Source organism: Bufo bufo, chromosome 1, assembly GCF_905171765.1.
Source record: "Bufo bufo chromosome 1, aBufBuf1.1, whole genome shotgun sequence".
Classification (NCBI taxonomy): Eukaryota; Metazoa; Chordata; class Amphibia; order Anura; family Bufonidae; genus Bufo; species Bufo bufo.
Genome location: NC_053389.1, coordinates 48,121,934 through 48,140,857, shown reverse-complemented (window position 1 = coordinate 48,140,857; position 18,924 = coordinate 48,121,934). Strand labels below are relative to the sequence as shown.

The 18,924-nt window shown below is 48.2% G+C and overlaps 1 protein-coding gene across 3 annotated transcripts in view; it reads right to left on the bottom strand.

Moving 5' to 3' along the window:
* IGSF21 (immunoglobin superfamily member 21) overlaps positions 1-16,821 on the bottom strand; it is a 511,660-nt gene extending 494,839 nt beyond the window's left edge. For all 3 annotated transcript variants that reach the window (XM_040423085.1, XM_040423101.1, XM_040423094.1), the window contains exon 1: positions 16,583-16,821. In XM_040423085.1, the coding sequence (XP_040279019.1) occupies positions 16,583-16,646 (64 nt within the window). In that variant the 5' untranslated portion in view covers positions 16,647-16,821. The remainder of the gene's footprint in view (positions 1-16,582) is intronic.
* Positions 16,822-18,924: the final 2,103 nt, after the last annotated feature.

The following is an 18,924-nucleotide window of genomic DNA, read 5'->3' as shown; positions in this document are numbered from 1 at the left end:
ATCTCATCTTGTATCCAGTCTAGAGACCTTATCTCATCTTGTATCCAGTCTAGAGACCTTATCTCATCTTGTATCCAGTCTAGAGGCTGTATCTCATCTTGTATCCAGTCTAGAGACCTTATCTCATCTTGTATCCAGTCTAGAGACCTTATCTCATCTTGTATCCAGTCTAGAGACCTTATCTCATCTTGTATCCAGTCTAGAGGCTGTATCTCATCTTGTATCCAGTCTAGAGGCCGTATCTCATCTTGTATCCAGTCTAGAGGCCGTATCTCATCTTGTATCCAGTCTAGAGGCCGGATCTCATCTTGTATCCAGGCTAAAGGCTGTATCTCATCTTTTATCCAGGAAAGAGGCTGTATCTCATCTTGTATCCAGGCTAGAGGCAGTATCTCATCTTGTATCCAGGCTAAAGGCCGTATCTCATCTTGTATCCAGTCTAAAGACCATATCTTATCTTGTAACAAGGCTAGAGGCCGTATCTCATCTTGTATCCAGGCTACAGGCTGTATCTCATCCTGTAACAAGGCTAAAGGCCGTATCTCATCTTGTATCCAGGCTAGAGACCATATCTTATCTTGCAACAAGGCTAGAGGCCGTATCTCATCTTGTATCCAGGCTACAAGCAGTATCTTATCTTGTATCTAGTCTAGAGGCTGTATGTCATCCTATATCCAGTCTAGAGGCCGTATCTCATCTTGTATCCAGTCTAGAGGTTGTATCTCATCTTGTATCCAGGCTAGAGGTCATATCTCATCTTGTATCCAGGCTAGAGGCCGTATCTCATCTTGCATCCAGTCTAGAGGTTGTATCTCATCTTGTATCCAGGCTAGAGGTCGTATCTCATCTTGTATCCATTTTAGAGGCTGTATTTCATCTTGTATCCAGGCTAGAGGTCGTATCTCATCTTGTATCCATTTTAGAGGCATGCCAACAGGGTCCTAGAGCCGCCTTTCACTTGTAAGGTTTTCACCCGATAAACTTCTTCTTTGGCTCTAATATTGTAATCACTTACATATATCATCATTACATTCACACATAGAAAGTTTCATTCCAAGAACTCCTTCTGATTGCGTAATTTATTTTTTTGTCAATGAGGGTATACAAAAAAAATGAAAGCAACAAAAAATCATCCAGGGGGCCGAGACCATTTCCATAAAAACCTGCAGGACAGAATTACTGTATTCTTTGTATATTTTCACATATTTGGCAAGCTGCATCTGGTTCCGATATATACGACTAGAGCTTAGAATAAATGAAGAGGCCTTTTGTGCGTGCAGACGAGATGAGAGCTACGATGAGACGCTTGGATCAGGCCCTTCTGCGCAATTAGGCCACATTGATTTTTCTGGAAAGGTAAATTGAAATTAAATTTCCAAAAGTAATGTCTGTTTCACGAGGAGCAGCGTTGTGCCAGCTCCAGCATTACTAATGTGGCGTGAGCGATGTCTGCTTCTGCTGGGAGTAGTAGTTATTTTACACATACATGGCTCATATATGGCCCCATTAGATTGCCAATACAATGAGAATAAAGAGATTAGGGGGCATCCGCAAAGGATTTAATTGTCAACGGGGGGACATACAGTATTTTCTAATGCCCCACAGCATTGATTAGAGGGGTGGCCGTGCAGGTGCAGCTTGCTCTTCATTCATTTCTATGGGAAATAGGTGAGCCCGCTTGCACTGCTATTTTTGAAAATCCCATAGCAGTGAATGGAGAGCATGTGACGCATGCGCAGTGTGCTCCCCCTTAACAGCAGAGCCTGGTTCTAGAGATTAGAAGGTCCTAGAGGTGGAACCTGCACCTATCAATCATTTATGGCATATCATTTTGTCTTATTCCCAGACTCCCTGTCATGGGTGATTAGGTGGTAGTATCAAGTGGAGCCTGAAAGAGTCCTCATTTGTATCGTGTATGGAATGGATACCCACGTGTATGTCGTGGCTGAAGCTCTGCAGTAATACCTCAGTGTTAAAGGGTACCTGTTGCAGCACCCTAGTACAGGGGTGTATGCAATTGTTTGGTCGTGTACTGTGTATGCTATGTAATGTGTGCTCAGAATATCTTTGCATGGTGAAGGTACAGCTAAGGTTAATTTATCCTAGCCTAGCCCTCTTGGGGGTCTTAGGGGGTGGGCTGGCTTCACCCCTAGTTCCAGAGAGCTCTAGTCAGTCTGAGGAAGAGTTTGAAGGGTGTAGGGAGCAGATCCTCTGCTTCTACTATATTGGAGAATCTGCATGGCCAGGCGAGTTGTCAGTCAGCAAGGTAGCCTGCTTAAAGCTTTCCAGACCCTGCTGCCTTGGTGGGGTTACAAGTTAAGACACCCTACATACTTCAGGAACGACACGCAAAATGCAGGTGTTATCAATAAAATACAGTCACCAGAGATTCTAGAGAGAGACTTGCTTAATTTATGCACAGACATCTGTGAAAAGGATTTGCACCGTGTACAGAATGTTGTTGGACGTACTACAACTCCTATTTTGCATTCAAGTAAGGAAGGAAATGTAATTTGTTGAACAAGGCCTGGTTAGTGATTCCTACTACACCACATGCTAGCCATTGCGTTGCACCTACTGCCAGGTACTCATACAACCCCCAACATCAAGAGTACCCTGAACTACCATCAGGTAGGAGCCCCAACTACAGGTAGTGCCCAGAGGGAAGATAGGATGCACCCTCCTTTTCACTTCACCGGCACTAGCAAGTGATGGCCTGGGGGGGGGGGACCACTGTCACACATCTTGTCAGGGCCACTGCCACTCTGCTCGGGAAGCAGTATCAACCCTATTAATCCAGCCATAACACCTGGTAGTTCTGACCCTGCTGAAATACCCTTCTTCCCTCAATCTGTTCCTGTGTTTATGAGAAAGAAGAATTTAAAAAAATATTCAAATCAGAGCGCAATCGGCCACTGATGGGGACTTGATTTTGACCACATATGGACGCTGCAACACGTGACCCTGCGTCCTAGGACTGTAAAGCATTCATCGAGGGAAGAACGGACCACATTACAGGCCGGCCACGATGCCCAATTAACCCTTCACCTCCAAGTTCCTCGCTGCAGGTCTCGGAGCAGCAGTGTCTTCAGGAATAAATTATCACAACTTATTATTAGCTCCCAATTAACAGGCGCCATGCATTAATTAGCGGCTGCGGCAGGTTATCACATCGCACGCCCTAGGTTCATCTAAGCTGCAGTGCTGAATTCTGCCTCTCACCAATTCTTCAGCCTGGGTCTACACGTTCTTCCCGCCATGGCCTCACACCAATGCGGCAGCGGCGGAGACGGATCGGGAGAGTTGGCCGTTACTTTTTGTGATTAATGAGAGCTATTTTTAAAGGGAATTTTGCAGCTTATGAGCGCGGCCGGTACAATGTGTCACGCAGACAGAACGTTGTTTAGCACACAGCAGATGGAGGCGAGCTGGGAAACCGAATCTACGTGCCGCCAAGACTCAAGATTTGGGAAAAACTTCTGCGCATTTATATAAACCATACGCGCCTCCTGCTACTGCGCCTTTCGTAGGGGGATATTCAGAAGGGGCAGTTTCCACGCGGTTTTGTGCGTTAATTCTCAAATTTTAATGAGCTTCATCAGTGCCAGCAGTAGACGCGCGCCTCGGTGTGGGTTTTGGCATTTTTGAGGCCCAAGCTAAGTTAGGTGTGGTCCCTAAGCTCTGCCCCCGTCACACCACTGAGCTCCACCCCCTGTCAACCGGCTATGCTCCAGCCCCTTTCAGCTTCACCACTGTGAGGAAATAGTTGTGTTTCAGTTCCTCAGTGTGCTGACGGTTTCTGCTTGCTGGCAGTGAATAGGGACACTCTTGCTTACATCCAGAGTCTGAAAACCCGTCCTGACCTAATACTTCTCCCATCTGGGGGTTTGTTACAATTGTATCCAGTCCAGACAATGCACTGTGAGCTAAACCCATTAGCACAAATCTTTGTCCTTTCCTGATTGTTTGTTACATTGTATCAGCGCGGGTAAATAGTATCAGTCTGTAGGTTGGATACAACTGTAACAAACCCAAAACTGTGAGACAGATCCGTACAAAGGGGTTATCCAAACTCTATAATGCTCCCCTATATGCCCGAGCCCCTCACACGTATAGTACTTACCTCTCTCCCCGCCACCCGCGACGCCTCTGAAGCCCGCCCGGCCGCCGCTGCATCTCAGCCAATATCGGGCAGTGACGGGAATGAGCCCCCCTAGCAGGTGACGTTCCCATCGCGGCCTACTATTGGCTGCTTCCCCCCAGACGCCGGATGGGGAGATGCGGCGGCGGCCGTGCGGGCTTCAGAAGCGACGCGGGTGTCGTGGAGCGAGGTATGTATTCTCTATGTGAAGGGTCCAGCCATAAGTAGGAGCATTTCAGGGGTTGGATAACCCCTTTAAAAACATGAAATGTTCCCATTCAATGACAGCCAGCGGAGATCTTGAAAAAGGATATGATAAAATTGCTAAAATGTTCATTATACGACGATTGAAAGACTCCTAGAAGTAATCCTAACATCCTGGGTGATTAAGTATTTACAGTGGGTGATCAGAGGTGGGACCCCCAGAGATCTTGAGAACGAGGGGTCCTTGAGTGCGCACGTTGGTCCGCTGCTCCATTCACTTCTATGGGGGTGACATTAGCATTCAGCCGTGAACCGACATGAGCACTATTTTCGGGAACACTTGGGGTCCCTGTGGCTGTGCCCCCCCCCCCCCCCCCCACCACCACCACCGTTCCAACTTTTTGTGGGCTAAGCCCTTTAATAGGAGGAGGCACAAATGGCCTGTATCTATTGCAATAGAAAGGTGAGCGCCACAGGAGCTCTCTGCCCACTCATCCTTCGGGTTTTTATCCTCTTACATTTGCCATATTTTCGGAGGCGACGCTCAGGAGCAGCACTATCATTAGCTGAAGAGTCTATTGGCATTGGATTCATTTATATTTTAGGATTGTCACAATAAAGGAATGAATGCAAATCACTGACAGAGACTAGGGGAAGAGGACGAGAGCGCGGCTCAGCCCCAGACTCGCTCAAATTGCTCATTACTTGCAAGACATTTCCAGAACAATGAGGTGCGGGACGACTGATGGAGAGCACTCCAGCCTTATTGGCGGCGCCGGCTATAAATGGCGTTAAAAAAAAATAAAAAATCGGAGTGTTACTATTTTAATAAGGATTGCTCTGTTGAACAAAAACTCTCATCGGCTCCGTCTCCAGGGGTAATTTTCTGTGACATTTCTGCGCAACGCCGAGGGGTCCGGAAATATCAATATCTCTGCAGGAGTCATGAGAAAATGTACAGTACAGGGCGAGAGCTTTCTTTTCACAGAGTCTCCCGGGTAATGGCGGCGCTAAACCTAAAAATGGACGAGTTTACTTAGAAAATCGGACTGACGACCTGGGGAGCGGAATAAGGATGCAGACACATTCTAGATCTGAGTCGGCATAGGTTAAACAACGACCCCCTCCGGCCGACACTCTTATTTGGTTTTATTCAGTAACCTACAAGTTGATTTTCAAATCTGATTTTAGCCTTAAAAAGTTATTTTTAGGTACAAGATTCTGTGCTTAAAAGACGCGATGTCTTATAGCGGGCGATAAACTCTGTTTTTCTGCTCCAAAACTCCTGTATAGAGTCACTTGCTAAAACATTAGCTGCCACTAGGGGGAGCTTTAGATCTTACTGCTAAAAGGGTGGGTTCGCATTTGCGTTATTGAATTCCGTTATAACAGAATATAACGGTATATAACGGAATTCTAGGCCTTTAAGAGGCCTTCCGTTTTGCTCCATCCTAATACACGTCTACGGGGACAAATAACGGTTCCGTTTGGTTCCGTTATACATGACGGAAAAAAATAGTTCTGTCGACAGTGCAAACAATGAGAACCCGTCCTTACTGTGTTATTACTGAGTTCAATATGTTCTGCAAGTGCCTAAGCTCCCCCTAGTGGTGGCTTCCAGCAGCTGGAATTTTGGTGCTATGTGTTAGATAAAGGAAGCTTTGCTCCCTATGAAGATATTTATTTTAAAATAATCAGCAAATAATGTTGCTTTTAAAATTTTTGAACAAAAAAATAAAATCTGTGATGATTTCCTTTGTTTTACTAAAGCCCAGCCCTGCTCCTCCAATAATTTCCCTTTTTTAATTTTTGGGTACAGAATAGATCCATGCAGAAGAATCTCCCATGGGCACAAGATGAGACTCCCAGGATCTAGCAGAACAGTCCTGAATTTCAAGCTCTGCCCCACAGTCTCTGGAAGGCTGATGAATGCCCCAACTTCAACTCTTTCTGCCTCCGCAGGAGGCAGATGCAGCTGAATACAATGGTGAAGAAGGAGTCGTCAGCTCTCTGATCCACTAGTGGTTTGGCGCAGGCAGGCAAAATGCAGTGATGTCATCATTCCAACCATAGACAGCAAGGTGCACCGTGGGAATGTGAGTATGCATTTTGGAAGTACATACTGTGTGTGGGGGTACTTATGGGGCATAATACTATGGATGTGGGGGCTCACACTGTGTGGGACACTTAAAGGGGTTGACTGGGTTCCAGATATTGATCTTTGTTTAGCAGAAGTCATCAATATCAGATCGGTGGGGGTCTGACACTTGGCACCTACACTGATCAGCTGTTTCAAGCTGCCATAGTGCTGGAAACCACACAGTGTATGCAGCTGAAGGCAGAAGGCTCCGTACACTGTGTAGTGGCCGTGTTGGGGTACTGCACGTTAGCCCCCACTTACAGTATGCCGGCTTCAGAAACTATACAGTGTATGCAGCCTTCTGCTTCCACTCTGTACACTATATTGTTTCTGGAGCCAATGCTGCCCAAAACAGCTGATGGTTAGAGGTCAGACCCCCACCGGTCTGAAACTGATAATACTAAAGGGGCATCATACTGTGTTGGGGCATCATTACCGTCTGAGGGGCACTAAAGGGGAATCGTACTGTGTTGGGGCATCATTACCGTCTGAGGGGCACTAAAGGGGAATCGTACTGTGTTGGGGCATCATTACTGTCTGAGGGGCACTAAAGGGGCATCATACTGTGTTGGGCATCATTACCATCTGAGGGGCACTAAAGGGGCACCATACTGTGTTGGGGCATCATTACTGTCTGAGGGGCACTAAAGGGGCATCATACTGTGTTGGGCATCATTACCATCTGAGGGGCACTAAAGGGGCATCATACTGTGTTGGGGCATCATTACTGTCTAAGGGGCACTAAAGGGGCATCATACTGTGTTGGGGCATCATTACTGTCTAAGGGGCACTAAAGGGGCATCATACTGTGTTGGGGCATCATTACTGTATAAGGGGCACTAAAGGGGCATCATACTGTTTTGGGCATCATTACTGTCTAAGGGGCACTAAAGGGGCATCATACTGTGTTGGGGCATCATTACTGTCTAAGGGGCACTAAAGGGGCCCAAAACACCTGATTGTTAGGGGTTAGACCCCCCACCAGTCTGAAACTGATGATACTAAAGGGGCATCACACTGTGTAGGGACATCATTACTGTCTGACAGGCACTAAAGGGGCATCATACTGTTTGGAAGCATCATTCTTGTCTGAAGGACACTAGGAGGGCATCACTATTGGGTGGAGAGGCATTAAGGGCCACTATAAGTGTGTGGGGTCGTGGGACACAAAGTGGACTGGGCAGCATTGGTTGTCTACGGATAGAGATTGGATGGAGTTATAAATGTGACTTAATGTAAAAAGAATTTGCTTTGGCGTTGGTAATGTCACTAGTATTATCCATTGTATGGGGGCTAGCTTCTATACCCACAGCTCCAGACATCTGCATCCTAAAGGTTTCCATCCTTTTAAAAGCCCCACCAGGGCTACCAGCTATTACACATCTCATTACGACCTCTCAAAAAGAGGCACGGTGGTGAGCAAACTAGTGCATAGCGAAAAGTTCTGCAACTTTGTAACTACTTTGGGTTTCAATTCCTCATCACATTTTTTATGGCCACGTCAAGGACTTGTATCAGATTTTTAATGCAAATTCCACACTAAAATTCTGCAGCACTACATAATACATACCGTGGATAGGGAATTTTTAAATCCCATTCACAAGTACAGTAGTTGAAAAAAATGGGTTTCAGGCCCAAGGTGCAGACATTCAAACCAATTCGAATAGGGTAACAATTTAGCAGTTTTTCACTTTGATCCATGAAGTTGTCGATGGGTTTGCAACAAAATCAGCAGCAGAAAGTATTTGTTGTATTAGATTCTCTGCAGCTCAGATTTTCAGACTCTTTCATTCACTGACAGCTAGAAGAGATGTTGAAAATGGGAAGGACCTGCAGCACAAGATATTTTAGAGAGTTGCAGATCTCAGTATACAGATTCTGCTTTATTTGCATTACACTGGTCGAGCCATTTCATGATGGGTTCGGTCACTGAGAGGCAGTTAATCAGCCGCTACGACATCTCCAGTCCATTAAGAGACACAAGTTAAAGACCAGTTACCTGGGGAACACAGTGGACGCAACCCCGAATCTTTAGACTATTCTGAGCCTCCAGTTTATCCCCCACCCCCCAATATAGGCTTTTAATGCAGAATGTCATTCATTCCTGTGACAATCAGATATGTGGATGTCCACAGTGACAACAGCTCCTGGTACAGGAGCCCCAGTGTGTGCAGGAGAAGCGGAGGATCTAACCAAACAAGAAAATAAAATCAATCTAAAGAGGAGAAAGGAGGCAGAAGGGGGAGACATGATCCTGCACAGAGAGCGAGAGGAAACCGGGAGCCTACAAAGAGGAGATTGTTCAGAGAAGCGAAAGAGAGACTGAGCTGGACTGACAAAGACTAACAGAATACAGAAAGGAATGTACAGTACATATCGCGATAGAGACCACCGCATACAGGAGGAATGTATATATACTGAGCATATTGCGATAGAGACCACCGCATACAGGAGGAATGTACATATACTGAGCATATCGCGATAGAGACCCCCGCATAAGGGAGGAATGTATATATACTGAGCATATCACGATAAAGACTACCGCATACAGGAGGAATATATAAATACTGAGCATATCGCGATAGAGACCACCGCATACAGGAGGAATGTACATATACTGAGCATATCGCGATAGAGACCACCGCATACAGGAGGAATGTATATATATACTGAGCATATCACGATAGAGACCACCGCACACAGGAGGAATGTACATATACTGAGCATATCGCCATAGAGACCACCGCATACAGGAGGAATGTATATATACTGAGCATATCACGATATAGACCACCTCATACAGGAGGAATGTATATATATATATATATATATATATATATATATAATGAGCATATCACGATAGAGACCACCGCACACAGCAGGAATGTACATATACTGAGTATATCACGATAGAGACCACCGCATACAGGAAGTATGTATATATACTGAGCATATCACGATAGAGACCACCGTATACAGGAGGAATGCATATATATACTGAGCATATCACCATAGAGACCACCGCACACAGCAGGAATGTATATATACCGAGCATGTCACGATAGAGACCACTGCATACAGCAGGAATGTATATATACCAAGCATGTCACGATAGAGACCAACGCACACAGCAGGAATGTATATATACTGAGTATATTACTATAGAGACCGCCACATACAGCAGGAATGTATATATACTGAGTATATCACGATAGAGACCACCACACACAGCAGTAATGTATATATAGTGAGCATATCACGATAGAGACCACCGCATACTGGAGGAATGTATATATACTGAGCACATCAGGATACAGACCACCGAATACAGACGGAATGTACATATGATGAGTATATCATGATAGAGACCACCACACACAGGAGGAATATAGATACTGAGTATATCATAATAGAGACCACCGCACAGAGGAAGAATGTGCATATAGTGAGCATATCACGACAGAGACCATCGCATACAGCAGGAATGTACATATACTGAGCATATCACGATAGAGACCACCACATACAGGCGGAATGTACATATACTGAGCAGAGCATATCACGATAGAGACCACCAAATACAGGAGAAATGTATATATAATGACTATATCACGATAGAGACCACCGCATACAGGCAGAATGTACATATACTGAGTATATCACGATAGAGACCACCGCAGACAGGCGAAATATACATATACTGAGCATATCACGATAGAGACCATCGGACACAGGCGGAATGTATATATTATAAGTATATTACGATAGACACCACCACACACAAGCAGAATGTACATATAATTAATATATCATGATAGAGACCACCGAACGCAGGAGGAAGGTATATATAATGAGTATATCACGATAGAGAACACCATACACAGGAGGAATGTACATACAGTATACTGAGTATGTCATGATATAGAACATCATACACAGGAGGAATGTACATAGAGTATACTGAGTATATCACGATATAGACCATGTACACAGAAGGAATGTGCATACAGTATACTGAGTATATCACAAAGATATGTAGAATCTATATGTAGATATGTAGATGTAGAATCTACTCATACTATGTATCATGACAGAAGAAAGATTTACATACTGTACCATAAATATATAAGATATTGCCAAAAAAGGCAATCCTACTATATACCAATTGTAAAGACAATATACTCTAGTATGCCAAAAAGGAAAATGGTAAATATACACACATTGTATATCATGATATAGGAACCCTGTCATCTCAGGTTAAACAGAGACAGACAGAGGACCTACATGCAAGGTTATATTATGACACGTACATCTGCTTTCGCATTGTGGCAGAAAGTCTACATGTACAGGCGTAAAGCATATATGTACCGTTATATCATGACAGAGAACCTAGAGGCAGCATGATATCATGGCAGGGTCCCTACATAAACCACATACTGACCATCATATCATGACAGAGACCCTATATGTACCATCAAATCATCATTGAGAACCCGCTTGCACAGTCATGATGAGCACTTTAAGTGCATTGACAGGATTAGGACAGTGAGAACTTCAAGCCACACTGCTCCCTCATGATGAAAAATCTAAATACACCTCAGTCATGACAGGAGCCATATACGTCTATTCTAAAACGGCGCAATTGACATTTTCTTAGCAGAAACTAGGTTACAACAGTGGAGTAAGTGGATGCAGCTGAATATCAGGACAAAATGTAGGGGGTTAGAAAAGGAATGGCATGGGAAATGCAATGTACAGTATAAGGCTACTTTCACACTCACGTTTTGTGCGGATTCGTTCTGATAATACAACCGTCTGCATCCGTTCAGAACGGATCCGTTTGTATTATCTTTAACATAGCCAAGACGGATCCGTCTTGAACACCATTGAAAGTCAACGGAGGACGGATCCGTTTTCTATTGTGCCAGATTGTGTCAGTGAAAACGGATCCGTCCCCATTGACTTACATTGTGTGCCAGGACGGATCCGTTTGGCTCAGTTTCATCAGACGGACACCAAAACGCTGCAAGCAGCGTTTTGGTGTCCGTCTCCAAAGCGGAATGGAGACTGAGCTGATGCAAACTGAGCGGATCCTTTTCCATTCAGAATGCATTCGAATGCAAAGTGATCCGTTTTGGAGCGCTTGTTGAGAGCCCTGAATGGATCTCACAAACGGAAAGCCAAAACGCCAGTGTGAAAGGAGACTAAAGTGTGCAAGCCTGATATACAGAGAGATGGTACAGGACGTAATGTATATCATAATATATATGGCTATGATCCCAGCACCGAGAGCTGCTCTGGAGAGGCGTCTACAGAATAGGTGACATGAGGAAAGACACCCCCAAAGACTGTGTGATAGCATGGAAGGCTAAAAATATAGAAGCAGCCGACATATAAGGACAGAATAGTGCAATACTGGGAAATAGAAGAGGGTAAGACACCAGGGCTGCCTCCAAGCTGCAAGAACATTTACATATACATTGGTCTGAGATACAGGGTAACTCTGTACGTTATAATACGTGGGCTGGAATAGGAGGCAGATGCCTATAGATATCACATACAGATTATTGTATCAGACGACGCTTCATAAATAATGTAACCAAATATTGCAGTGAGCAGATCCATATAGATACAAAGTATCAACAATGTAACAAGCGGAAGAACCAAAAGATATCCAGAAGGAAGGATCTAATCCAGAGACTGATCCCAGGACAGGAGAGGCATAAGAGAGAGGGAATAAAGGAGGAATGAAGGAGAGGAATGAAGAGGGAATGAAGAAGGAACTGCTCCTTATTAGAACGCCAAACATTCCAAACTCCTCATCCAAGAGAAGATATAGGGTGCACATCCATAGGTATAGAGGGATGCACAGAGTCAAGAGTACAGGCATGTAGGGGGGCACACAGACATATACAGGGGTACAGGCATGTAGGGGTGCACACAGACGTATACAGGAGTACAGGCATGTAGGGGTGCACACAGACGTATACAGGAGTACAGGCATGTAGGGGTGCACACAGACGTATACAGGAGTACAGGCATGTAGGGGTGCACACAGACATATACAGGGGTCCAGGCATGTAGGGGGGCACACAGACGTATACAGGAGTACAGGCATGTAGGGGTGCACACAGACGTATACAGGAGTACAGGCATGTAGGGGTGCACACAGACGTATACAGGAGTACAGGCATGTAGGGGTGCACACAGACGTATACAGGAGTACAGGCATGTAGGGGGGCACACAGACATATACAGGAGTACAGGCATGTAGGGGTGCACACAGACGTATACAGGGGTACAGGCATGTAGGGGTGCACACAGACATATACAGGGGTACAAGCATGTAGGGGGGCACACAGACATATACAGGAGTACAGGCATGTAGGGGGGCACACAGACATATACAGGGGTCCAGGCATGTAGGGGTGCACACAGACGTATACAGGGGTACAGGCATGTAGGGGTGCACACAGACATATACAGGGGTACAAGCATGTAGGGGGGCACACAGACATATACAGGAGTACAGGCATGTAGGGGGGCACACAGACATATACAGGGGTCCAGGCATGTAGGGGTGCACACAGACATATACAGGGGTACAGGCATGTAGGGGTGCACACAGACATATACAGGAGTACAGGCATGTAGGGGTGCACACAGACGTATACAGGGGTACAGGCATGTAGGGGTGCACACAGACATATACAGGAGTACAGGCATGTAGGGGGGCACACAGACATATACAGGAGTACAGGCATGTAGGGGTGCACACAGACATATACAGGGGTCCAGGCATGTAGGGGTGCACACAGACATATACAGGGGTACAGGCATGTAGGGGTGCACACAGACATATACAGGGGTACAGGCATGTAGGGGTGCACACAGACGTATACAGGGGTACAGGCATGTAGGGGTGCACACAGACGTATACAGGGGTACAGGCATGTAGGGGGGCACACAGACGTATACAGGGGTACAGGCATGTAGGGGGGCACACAGACGTATACAGGGGTCCAGGCATGTAGGGGGGCACACAGACATATACAGGGGTCCAGGCATGTAGGGGGGCACACAGACATATACAGGGGTACAGGCATGTAGGGGTGCACACAGACATATACAGGGGTCCAGGCATGTAGGGGGGCACACAGACATATACAGGGGTACAGGCATGTAGGGGTGCACACAGACATATACAGGGGTCCAGGCATGTAGGGGTGCACACAGACATATACAGGGGTCCAGGCATGTAGGGGGGCACACAGACATATACAGGGGTCCAGGCATGTAGGGGGGGCACACAGACATATACAGGAGTACAAGCATGTAGGGGTGCACACAGACATATACAGGGGTACAGGCATGTAGGGGTGCACACAGACATATACAGGGGTCCAGGCATGTAGGGGGGCACACAGACATATACAGGGGTCCAGGCATGTAGGGGTGCACACAGACGTATACAGGAGTACAGGCATGTAGGGGTGCACACAGACGTATACAGGGGTCCAGGCATGTAGGGGTGCACACAGACGTATACAGGGGTACAGGCATGTAGGGGGGCACACAGACATATACAGGGGTACAGGCATGTAGGGGTGCACACAGACATATGCAGGGGTACAGGCATGTAGGGGTGCACACAGACATATACAGGGGTACAGGCATGTAGGGGGGCACACAGACATATACAGGGGTACAAGCATGTAGGGGGGCACACAGACATATACAGGGGTACAGGCATGTAGGGGTGCACACAGACATATACAGGGGTACAGGCATGTAGGGGGGCACACAGACATATACAGGGGTGCAGGCATGTAGGGGGGCACACAGACATATACAGGGGTGCACACAGACATATACAGGGGTCCAGGCATGTAGGGGTGCACACAGGCATATACAGGAGTACAGGCATGTAGGGGGGCACACAGACATATACAGGGGTCCAGGCATGTAGGGGTGCACACAGACATATACAGAAGTACAGGCATGTAGGGGGGCACACAGACATATACAGGAGTACAGGCATGTAGGGGTGCACACAGACATATACAGGGGTCCAGGCATGTAGGGGTGCACACAGACATATACAGGGGTCCAGGCATGTAGGGGGGCACACAGACATATACAGGGGTACAGGCATGTAGGGGTGCACACAGACATATACAGGGGTCCAGGCATGTAGGGGTGCACACAGACATATACAGGGGTCCAGGCATGTAGGGGGGCACACAGACATATACAGGGGTCCAGGCATGTAGGGGGGCACACAGACATATACAGTAGTACAGGCATGTAGGGGGGCACACAGACATATACAGGGGTACAGGCATGTAGGGGTGCACACAGACACATACAGGAGTACAGGCATGTAGGGGTGCACACAGACATATACAGGGGTCCAGGCATGTAGGGGGGCACACAGACATATACAGGGGTACAGGCATGTAGGGGGGCACACAGACATATACAGGAGTACAGGCATGTAGGGGTGCACACAGACATATACAGGAGTACAGGCATGTAGGGGGGCACACAGACATATACAGGAGTACAAGCATGTAGGGGGGCACACAGACATATACAGGAGTACAGGCATGTAGGGGTGCACACAGACATATACAGGAGTACAGGCATGTAGGGGTGCACACAGACACATACAGGAGTACAGGCATGTAGGGGGGCACACAGACATATACAGGAGTACAGGCATGTAGGGGGGCACACAGACATATACAGGAGTACAGGCATGTAGGGGTGCACACAGACATATACAGGGGTCCAGGCATGTAGGGGGGCACACAGACATATACAGGAGTACAGGCATGTAGGGGGGCACACAGACATATACAGGAGTACAGGCATGTAGGGGTGCACACAGACATATACAGGGGTCCAGGCATGTAGGGGTGCACACAGACATATACAGGAGTACAGGCATGTAGGGGGGCACACAGACATATACAGGAGTACAGGCATGTAGGGGGGCACACAGACATATACAGGGGTCCAGGCATGTAGGGGTGCACACAGACATATACAGGGGTCCAGGCATGTAGGGGTGCACACAGACATATACAGTAGTACAGGCATGTAGGGGTGCACACAGACACATACAGGAGTACAGGCATGTAGGGGGGCACACAGACATATACAGTAGTACAGGCATGTAGGGGTGCACACAGACATATACAGTAGTACAGGCATGTAGGGGTGCACACAGACATATACAGGGGTCCAGGCATGTAGGGGTGCACACAGACATATACAGGGGTCCAGGCATGTAGGGGTGCACACAGACATATACAGGAGTACAGGCATGTAGGGGTGCACACAGACATATACAGGGGTCCAGGCATGTAGGGGTGCACACAGACATATACAGGAGTACAGGCATGTAGGGGTGCACACAGACATATACAGGGGTACAAGCATGTAGGGGGGCACACAGACATATACAGGAGTACAGGCATGTAGGGGGGCACACAGACATATACAGGGGTCCAGGCATGTAGGGGTGCACACAGACATATACAGGGGTCCAGGCATGTAGGGGGGCACACAGACATATACAGGAGTACAGGCATGTAGGGGTGCACACAGACATATACAGGGGTCCAGGCATGTAGGGGTGCACACAGACATATACAGGAGTACAGGCATGTAGGGGTGCACACAGACATATACAGGGGTACAAGCATGTAGGGGGGCACACAGACATATACAGGGGTACAAGCATGTAGGGGTGCACACAGACATATACAGGGGTCCAGGCATGTAGGGGGGCACACAGACATATACAGGGGTCCAGGCATGTAGGGGTGCACACAGACATATACAGGGGTCCAGGCATGTAGGGGTGCACACAGACGTATACAAGTTACAGACATGTAGGGGTCACCCACACAAAGGCACAGGTTACTGACATGTATTCGGTATGGGCACAGGGAGATCCAGGGGGGCACACACTTTGGGGTGCAGGACATATAAAGAGGCTGATAGTTATCTCTATTTCCAGCAGCTGCAAGTGGCAGGACAGTTAAAGTACGGGCTGCACATAGCGCCCCTGTGCGGGGGCTACTTACCCAGTGCCAGGTGCAAAAGGGGCAACAGCAGGGCGCTGAGCCCGGGGCAGCTCATCACTCCCATGCCGACCCCGGTGCCTCCATCTGCTTCACACGCCTGAGTGCAAACCGGCCATTCCCGGAGCCCTGCGACGCTGCGGGCGCATTCCCTGAAAGAAGCCCTCACCCGACGGGTGAGAAAAGCGGCGGCGCCCGAGTGTATGAGCCTGAGCTCGGCGGCTCAGTCCTCACTGCCTGCAGCAGCCACAGCCTGGCATCAACTGCTCCTCCAGCCGCTCACTGCTCCCTCCTCCTCCATCCCCTCCCCAGCCAGCCCGTCTCATGGAGTGCCCACTCCCCTCTCTCCATCACCCACCCCTCTGCCGTCTTGTGGAGTGCTCACTGCCCTACATCCATCACTCAGCCCTGACCTCATGGAGTGCCCACTGCTTCACCACCCTCAGCCTCTCTGCCTAGAGTGCCCACTCATTCAGGACCCTCAGTCTCTCTGCCTGGAGTGCCCACTGCTTCACCACCCTCAGCCTCTCTGCCTAGAGTGCCCACTGCTTCAGGTCCCTCAGCCTCTCTGCCTGGAGTGCCCACTCCTTCAGGACCCTCAGCCTCTCTGCCTGGAGTGCCCACTGCTTCACCACCCTTAGCCTCTCTGCCTAGAGTGCCCACTGCTTCAGGACCCTCAGCCTCTCTGCCTGGAGTGCCCACTGCTTCACCACCCTTAGCCTCTCTGCCTAGAGTGCCCACTGCTTCAGGACCCTCAGCCTCTCTGCCTGGAGTGCCCACTGCTTCAGGTCCCTCAGCCTCTCTGCGAAGAGTGCCCACTGCTTCAGGACCCTCAGCCTCTCTGCTCTTGGAGTGTCCCCTCCATTCTGACCCTGACCTCTCTGCTGTCTCTTTGAGTGCCCAACTCCTTTGTGACCCTCAACCTGTCTCTTAGAGTGCCCCCTGCATAACCCTCATCCTGTCTGCCACTTCTTGGGAGTACTCACTTGTTCAGGACCCTCAACCTCTCTGCCTGAAGTGCCCACTCCTTAAGGACCCTCAGCCTTTCTGCTCTTGGAGTGCCCACTCCACCCTGACCCTCTACCTCTCTGCTGTCCCTTTGAGTGCTCACTTCTTCAGGACCCTCATCCTTTCTGCCTGGAGTGCTCACTGCTTTAAGACCCTCTGCTATCTCTAGGAGTGCCCACTCCCTCACAATCCTCAGCATCTCTTTTTTATTTATTGGAGTGCCCACTCCTTTTTAAGCCTTAGCCTCAACCTATCTCTTGAAGTGCCCACTGCATAACCCTCAGCCTGCCTGCCACCTCTTGGGAGTACTCACTTGTTTAGGACCCTCAACATCTCTGCCTGAAGTGCCCACTGCTTCAAGACCCTCAACCTCTCTGCCATCTCTTGGAGTGCCCACTACTTCAGGACCCGCAGCCTCTCTGCCTGGAGTGCCGACTGCTTCACCACCCTCAGCCTCTCTGCCTGGAGTGCCACTGCTTCAGGACCCTCAGCCTCTTTGCTCTTGTAGTGTCCACTCCTTCTCCTTAGCCTTAGCATCTCTGCTTTCTCTTAGAGTTCCCACTCCTTCCCAACCTTCTACCTGTCTGCTGTCTCTTGGAGTGCTCACTTGTTTATGACCCTCAACCTCTCTGCCTTGAGTGCCCACTGCTTCAAGACCCTCAACCTCTCTGCCATCTCTTGGAGTGCCCACTCCTTCAGGACCCTCAGCCTTTCCACTGTCTCTTGGAGTATCCACTCCTTCAAAGACATTTAGCCTCTCTGCCATCGCTTGCAGTGCCCACTCCCGCATAATCCTCAGCATCTCTGCTATTTCTTAGAGTGCCCACTCCTTCATAAGCCTTAGCCTCTCTGCCTTCTCTTAGACTGTCCACTCCTACCCAACCCTTATCCTGTCTGCTGTCTCTTGGAGTGCTCAATTGTTCACGACCGTTAACCTCTCTGCCTGGAGTGCCCACTCCATAACCCTCAGCTGTCTCTTGGAGTATCCATTCCTTCAGGACCCTCAGTCTCTCTGCCATCTCTTGGAGTGCTCACTCCTTCACAACCCTCAGCATGTCTGCCATCTCTTGGAGTACTCACTCCTTCACGACCCACAGCCTGTCTGCCATCTCTTGGAGTGCTCACTCCTTCACGACCCTCAACATGTCTTCCATCTCTTGGAGTGCTCACTCCTTCACGACCCTCAGCATGTCTGCCATCTCTTGGAGTGCTCACTCCTTCACGACCCTCAGCCTGTCTGCCATCTCTTGGAGTGCTCACTCCTTCACGACCCTTAGCCTGTCTGCCATCTCTTGGCTCACTCCTTCATGACCCTCAGCCTGTCTGCCATCTCTTGA